General features: G+C 38.6%; 1 protein-coding gene across 1 annotated transcript; it reads left to right on the forward strand.

The window, feature by feature from the left end:
• The first annotated feature begins 6,813 nt into the window (after positions 1–6,813).
• On the forward strand, positions 6,814–8,151 carry LOC128859792 (uncharacterized). Its single transcript, XM_054096881.1, has 3 exons — positions 6,814–6,915; positions 7,008–7,502; positions 7,568–8,151. The coding sequence occupies exons 1-3, from the start codon at positions 6,847–6,849 to the stop codon at positions 7,937–7,939; spliced, it is 936 nt and encodes a 311-aa protein (XP_053952856.1). The 5' UTR covers positions 6,814–6,846; the 3' UTR covers positions 7,940–8,151.
• The last annotated feature ends 354 nt before the right edge of the window (positions 8,152–8,505 follow it).

An 8,505-nucleotide genomic window follows, 5' to 3' on the forward strand; every position in this document is an offset into this window, starting at 1 on the left:
AAAAATAATGTGCAAAGAATATGTAACTAGGTACAATAAAAAACTAAAAAAATAACAAAATTTCCGAGCCTCTTATTGGAAAAACATATGAATAAAGAAAGAAGGTAATTCTATGCAATCTACAAATTCGCATCCATATTTAAAACATGGAGTGGCGCATCAAAATTAACCCTCCGTTGTACACTTTTTTTTAAACCTTCGGTCGGGCACCCGCGTCCGGCCTTTTTGCGTCCTGTTTCTTTTTAAAAGGTTATATCCATAAATCGATAGAAAATTAAATTTTAGGAAACTCAAGTCATTAGCTATAATAGAAATATGTTAATTTCACGCCCAAAGTATAAAAAGCCAGTCTGGTCAGACCGGGTGCCCAACAGAGTGTTAAAAGAATTCGATATAACTCGTTCAAGTGATGACATGTGATTTTATATGTAATTGCATACAAAGTTGGGCTTTTAGAAAACATTTGCCACATTTGTTTTTTTTTTTTTGTTCATTTCCTTTTAGTTCAAAAATTAGATTTTTAGAATTTTTTAGATTAGATTTTTCCAACACAACGTCCATAATTTTTAAATAGACGATAGTAAATATTGCAAAAAAAAAATGCATTCCTCAACCCCAAAAACCTTATCCTTCATCAGCGCATTACTTGCATTGTGGCTGCTAAAGCAAGCAACAGCAAAGAAAAACACACAGTCACACATTGCATCAGTGGCGTCAGCAAGAGCTAATAGCGCAGACATACCAAAATTTAGCGAAGTCCTCAACCATCTGTGCGATCCTTCTGACAGAAAAATTTGAAACACAGATAGCGCTACAAGCAGTTAGAAGGCGTTGTTCCCAAGGAACGATAGGAGGACACTCCCACTGCTTAGGTCTAGTAGCAGCAGGCTAATCACCTACCCTGCCAGAAAGCAAATATATATTAACGAATCCAACGCAAGCTGAGTCTTGTCGAGGCCCAAGGAAAAACAAGAATATTTCAACCAAACAATAATAGCGGAACTTCCTTCTATGTATTTTTAGACTAATAATAAAATAGGCTAACAGCTTAGATGCGCTCTCGGTAAGATGAGATAGCCACCCTAATGTAGTATAACCCACCTTCTTTCTCGCTTTATCAGGCCATGAAGTCATAAAATGAGACGCCAATTTTTTAGCACAATCTGGTATTCCTAACACCAAAAAATTAAATCGGGGGGATGTACATGCAAGGTGGTGCAAAATTAATCATCCTGTCGGAAAATTTCTAATTTTTGCAAATGACGTCGTACGTCAATTAAATTTGACACTTCTGAACTAAGTAGATAGCTGCAGTATACAAGCAAGCCAACAGACAAGCGACGGAGCGCATAAAGGTCAAAATAAAGATTTCCATCCAATTCCAAGGCATCTCCCTCGACTGTATTCGTATTCTTCGATATTTGGCTCAGGTGGGTCCCCCGTCGCAGTGGCCAAGCGGGAAACTACTGGGCTGATGAACTGGCCTGACAGGGTATACCCGAGACGGTTTCACCGCGCAATAACAGGTTTGCGGTTCCCTTGAGAACTTGTGACCTGCTCTTGGAAAGATGGGCCTCGTACCAACTCAGCGAGCGCTGGGCTAATGCATAGACGTGCAAGGCCGTGACATCCTTCTAGCCAAGCGTAGATCGGGGGCGCTCGAGAGAACTTCTGAGGCTGACAAAGCCACAGCTCTCAAATTTGGTGGGTGTCCTTACCGGTCATTGACCGTTAGGTATCCATGCGGTGAGTCTTAAGATTACCTCAAGTCCTGTCTGCAAAAGCTGTCTGAAGGATGAAGTGGAATCATCTCAGGACCTACTGCTCTCGTCGTCCTAAGATTTAGATATCTGGGCTCTCACTTTTTTGCTACACCTGCGAATATAGCAGGTTTAAACATTACACACCTGGTGAATTTCATCAGTAACTTCAAGCGGTTATATGTATGTATATATAATTGACGCGTACACCCTTGGCGAGCTCCTCCTCCTATTTGTGGGGTGCGTCTTGATGTTGTTCCACAAATGGAGGGACCTAAAATTTTAAGACGACCCCGAATGGCAGATATTTTTTATAGGGAGCTTTTCCAAGGCAGAAATACATTCGGAGGTTTGCCCTTGTCTGCCGAGGGACGACCGCTGTTAGAAAAAACTTTTTCTTCATTTTGGTCTTTCACCGAGATTCGAGCCTACATTCTCTCTTAATTCTGAATGATAGTCACGCACCAACCGATTCGGCTACGGCGGCCGCTTGAAGCGGTTAACGCAATGTAATTAGTCACCGTACGGACATCATCCTCCAATCCAAAGCCTCTTCTTCCTTATTTCCGCGTGTTCGGGTTTTTCTTTCCCCTCTGTTTTTCCCCCGTATGGCATCACAATGGACGAATTTGATTCATTGTCCCAATGAGCATTCGCTTAGTAAAACACAAATTATCTTTCCACCTAAAACCCTAACTTCGCGTTTTCTAAATTACGAGGTACGTTCAAAAAATATAGTGAATTTTGCATTTTTCTCAAAAAATATTTATTTATTCATCAATCTCTATTTTATCTCCTTCAAAGTAGTCCCCCTCAGATATAATACACTTGTGCCAGTGTTTTTTCCAATCCTCGAAGCAGTTCTGTTATGCACTTTTTGGTTTGCACTCTCAGCGATTCGCTTTTTATCTCCTCAATCGTCACAAAACGACGTTCTTTCATGGGTCTCCTCAATTTTGGGAATAGAAAAAAGAGGAAATACGGTGGCTGAGGCATGGTAACGGTGTTGTTTTTTGCCAAATAATCTCTCACAAGAAAAAATAAGTGAGGAGATAATGCACCTATGCAAAAGCCATGCATTTTTTTACTACAATTCCGGGCGTTTTGTTTTTCGTATTGCTTCACGCAAATGGCGCAGAACTTCAAGGTAATACTGCTTATTTACCGTACGATCTTATGGTAAGAACTCCTGATGCACTACGGCATAGCAATCGAAGAAAACAGTGAGCAAAATCTTGACATTTGATGGAACTTGGAGTGCTTTTTTTGGTCTTGGCTCTCCTGTACTCTTCCATTGGAATGATTGGACTCTGGTTTCGATGTCATAACCATTCAACAATTCCTGAGCGATGCTCATGCGACGTTGTTTTTGGTCAAAATTCAGCAATTTTGGATCGAACTTCGCTGCCACACACTTTATACCCAAAATTTCAGAAAAAATCGCATGGTACGACATCCTCAGCAACTTTTGATTCGACGATTCTCTATAACAATTTTCTTCATTTTCTCAAAATTTTCATCGGTTGTTGATGTGCTGGGGCGTCCAGAGCAAGCGTCGTCATTCATATCTTCTCGACCTTCTGTGAAGAGTTTGTACCACTTGTAAACATTTTTTTGACTCAGTGTAGCCTTACCGTATACCACTGTCAGCATTTCAAGTCTTTTTGAGCTCTTAATTCCATGTTTTACACAAAATTTGATGCAACTTCTTTGATCCATTTTCTTCGATAGCAGAAAATCGCCGAACACGCAAAACACTTGTCTTATTTATGCCTCTCACAAACAAACTAAACGATGCTATATTGCTAGAACCATGAACATATCCTCGTGACGAGTGTACCCATATAAAAAAATAAGATTCGAAAGTCAAATGTACTCAGCCAGCGAAATTTGAAAATTCACCTAATTTTTTGAACACATCTGGTATATTATCTGGATATGCACAAAGCTGGAACGACTTGTTATATACTCCCATTTGGATTTATTTCGGTTATTTCTGCGTGTAGGACTAGGTTGAATACCAATGTTGATAAAGCGTCTCCTTGCCCCGATATAATGGGAGATAGCTCTGAGCTCTCTCCTATATGAGATCGCGTTGATAAACATAGCGATAAAAATATAAAGCTTGCATTACAATTGCGTTAGATTTACTGACGAATTTTGCCCAACCTTTTTAGTAGTGCTTTTACTTCAAGTGTATTTTGCTGTTGTTTTGAGCTATTCAGCTCTTTTGTTCCAGTGGGGAACCCCTAAATGTATTTTAACTTCATTTAAAGCTTCATATTTTATGCACAATTTTTTGCGTGTGGGGACTTCCGTAAAAAACCGTTAAAAATGAGTAAACGTTCCAGCGAAGTACGAGCAGTGTGGGAATCACATTTGATTATCAGTGCGGCAGTATATTTGTATATTTTTGAAAAAGCACACATATCCGTATATAGGTATATGTAAGTATTTCTATGTATGTGTGCATATGTATATGATTATGTTGTCAACAAGTTCAAGTATGGATTTGTAGATGTGTGGTGAAAACGCGCAGCACCTTGGAATTAAGACGCCTCTGAGCAGCTCACGTTCTGAATGTAGCGGCTCTCGAGAGATACTATGAATATTCTTTATCAGTGACAGAGAGTAGGTTAGAGTGGTGATTCATCCAGAATCCAACTAGCGCTTCCGCACCATTTTGTTGCCACATCCTCGTTACCAAATTGTTTAACAGTTATTTGCAGCAGGACTATATCCAGTCTGTGCGGTTTAGGAACCTTATTAGGTTGTTGACGTCTACGCCAGACAGTTGCTCGAGACTCTCGAACAGCGGTTTGCCCAGGGTTAACATTCTGTCCTTCCATAGGGCAGGGCATTCACAGAGGAAATGGAAGATTGTTTCTTTTTCCTCCGGTTGTTTACAACTATGACAGTATGTGTTGTGAGGGATGCCCATTTTGGCGGCTTGTTCTCCGATAGACCAGAAGCCAGTTATGACTGCCGTAAGTCTGCAGGTGTCCCGTCGTTTCATGTTTATTAATGTCAACGATTGCTTGAGGTTGTAGGTGGGCCATAACGTTCTGCTGATTTTGCATTTCGTTTGGTCTTTCCATCTACAATCTGCAATTCGAAGGTATTTTAGGGAAATTGCATTCTTGACCGCACCTAGTGGAGTGAATACTGGTACTGCAAGAGCGCTATTCATGGCAGATCCCCCTCTTGCCAGTTCATCAGCTTTTTCGTTACCTTCTATCTTCCGGTGTCCCGGGACCCAAATCAAGGTTACTCTATGGTTTTCGCTCAAGTTGGTGAGAGAGTAAGGGAGCCAGCCATCAGTCGCAAATTTTTGTGCAATTTGTTTTTTATATACCTTTGATGCGAAAATTTCAATCAACTGAATTTGTGTACTTAGAATTACTAGATATAATTAATGCTAATTATTTGATAAATTTAGATAAACGCATAGGCAAAAGTTGTATTGTAGTATGCCACACGATTCCCGTATTTCAATTCCACATATCGAGATCGAAGTTGGATCAAGGAACGGACGTAGGTGTGTATCGAGCTGGCGCCAAACTCGATAAAGGATGAAGTTAAAGTCAAATGCTTAATAGCTGAGTGTTCATTAAGGCCCCTTCCAATCAGGAGACTTACATGCAAGCTGGTTCAGATGTGCTTTAAAACCTTCAGTTTCCCATAATTGTGCTGCGTTAGGTATCTAGCCACTATGCGATCGTGGGCGATAAAGTCGTCGACGAGCTCCACCGACGAGGAGTACTAGCAAACGTCATTACGGAGCCGGAACCATTTCATGGCAGGACATGTTATGTTATGTTATGCTATGTTATGTTATGTTATGTTATGTTATGTTATGTTATGTCATGTCATGTTATGTCATCTCATGTCATGTCATGTCATGTTATGTTATGTTATGTTATGTTATGTTATGTTATGTTATGTTATGTTATGTTATGTTATGTTATGTTATGTTATGTTATGTTATGTTATGTTATGTTATGTTATGTTATGTTATGTTATGTTATGTTATGTTATGTTATGTTATGTTATGTTATGTTATGTTATGTTATGTTATGTTATGTTATGTTATGTTATGTTATGTTATGTTATGTTATGTTATGTTATGTTATGTTATGTTATGTTATGTTATGTTATGTTATGTTATGTTATGTTATGTTATGTTATGTTATGTTATGTTATGTTATGTTATGTTATGTTATGTTATGTTATGTTATGTTATGTTATGTTATGTTATGTTATGTTATGTTATGTTATGTTATGTTATGTTATGTTATGTTATGTTATGTTATGTTATGTTATGTTATGTTATGTTATGTTATGTTATGTTATGTTATGTTATGTTATGTTATGTTATGTTATGTTATGTTATGTTATGTTATGTTATGTTATGTTATGTTATGTTATGTTATGTTATGTTATGTTATGTTATGTTATGTTATGTTGTGTTATATTATGTTATGTTATGTTATATTATATTATGTTATGTTATGTTGGCCGCCGTAGTCGAATGAGTTGACGCGTGACTACCATTCGGAATACAGAGGGAACGTAGGTTTGAATCTCGGTGAAAGACCAAAATGAAGAAAAGGTTTTTTTCTAATAGCGCTCGCCCCTCGGCAGGCAACAGTAAGCCTCCGAGTGTTTTTCTGACATGAAAAAGATCCTCATACAAAATATTTGCCGTTCGTAGTCGGCGTGAAACCGTAGTTCCCTCCATTTGTGGAGCACCATCAAGACACAAGATCCCTAGAATATGATTTTCACAGAGCAATGGGCGATTTTTTTGCCTCCCCACAAATCGACCCGGCCTAATATATACATATGTATAACTGTCTATATTCGTCCAGATTGTATGGAACGCGAAGAAATACAGACACCTTAAGCCGCAAGAAATACTTTCCGTAGTATAACCGCAAACACAGACGTCCCTTTTCGTTCCATAAAATCATGGATTTTTTTGACTTTTTCATTATCAATCCCGGGTTTTTTAACAATAATGTAAATAATATAAATGCATGAAATGAATAAACGCACCACGCTCAGTTGACTAATTAAATTCAAAATGAAAAGACATATTTGTATTCACAAAATTACGCTGGCACTTTTTGTGCTGTGCATTTGTGGCGTGAAGGTATGGACAAAAGTATTAAAAACTGAAATACAATTTTACCCATTTCTTTACTGATATAATACAAAACTATTTACACATATGGTTTTCCCTAGTGCGAAATCACAATTGTACCAGATGCTCTCTACTATAATATAACAACAACACCACGTGCCGATCTCTACCATCTGCATAATCAGCGTCAGTTTACCGTCAATGTGAAGGAACTGGAACAGAGCTTGCTGAACTTCAAGGCCAGCTATGATGCGCGCCTTGACGTTATCGGCCTAAATATAGGTCTATTAGAGACGAAATTGGAGGAAGTGGATAATAGATTGAATCCGTTAATGCTGTTGGACGACATCAACGATTACTGTGTGCAAAAGTATCGCGTCAAACTGCCACAAATTACACAATTGACAATCAAAATGAAGGAATGCACTCTGAAGGGTACCAATGCATACGTTGGCATTGTATCGGCTGCGGAAACGACACTGAGGAATCTGAAGAGCTACTACACCAGCACGTTCGCCTCAGCTGTGAATGATTGCAAGAAGAAGCATGCGGGTAATTTTGCGGAGAGCAACTACACGACGTGTGTCTCAACAGCGGTGAGTTGAATCCCAAAAAAAATCATTTTAAAATACGAATTAAAAATATCGAATGTGTGTTGTAGGTGAACAATGCAGCAACAAAGACCCACGCCGATACGAATATATTCCAAAATCAAATGAAGACAGCTGAGTGCACTGCCGGCACGAAAGTGCGTGAGATCTTCGATTGCTATAGCGTACAAGTGTTTTCCGCTATCAAAATTATTGGTGAAGCTATGGGATTGGTGGAGAATTGCATTACCGGTCAGGAGTTTTGTCCCTCTTGTGGCGATGAGACAGTAGTCACAAAGGGTCGGTGTCCCTATCATTTGGGTTGGCATCTGGCCGAAAGCGACTTAACTAGCGAGAAAATAAATAACCCCTTCAAAGGAATCTCCAAAACGACACCCTGTCTGCAAATCAATTTCATTACCAAGGGCATAGCGTTGTCTTAGCATCGGTTTTTGCTCAATTGGATGCAGTTGGTCTGATTTATGAATATATTATTTTGAGATGGTTGCAGCAGAAATAAAATTGTTTACGTAAAGACAGGAAAATGGCTATATAATCGCCAATAAATTCATGTGCATATGCACATATCGAGTAGGTGTGTGTAAAGTGTGTTCGAAAACCCTCGAAATATTTATAATAAACTTAAAAATCATTGCTTTAAGACAATTTTCTCTGTGCTGTAATGAAACTCTCCATTCTTGTCATCGAAGTCATTTCATGGTAGACTCCTGGAAAAGTGCTGTTTCAAAGGGAATCGAACCAAATATTTGTGCCATTGTAGTAAAATTAAGTACCCAGTTAGATTCAATTGGCTGACTCTAGAAACTGTGTCACATTTTGGGGGATGGTTTAATTTACACCGGTGAACAAAAATGTGTATTCTGTGTTCTGGATATCAAATTAATTTTTTTTTGTTTGCATGGCTGATAAAAGTTAAATGTTCATATTTATTAAATGTTGGTTAAGCATACTTTTATAGACGGTATAGTGACAAAATGTTATTATTTTG

Source organism: Anastrepha ludens, chromosome 2, assembly GCF_028408465.1.
Source record: "Anastrepha ludens isolate Willacy chromosome 2, idAnaLude1.1, whole genome shotgun sequence".
Classification (NCBI taxonomy): Eukaryota; Metazoa; Arthropoda; class Insecta; order Diptera; family Tephritidae; genus Anastrepha; species Anastrepha ludens.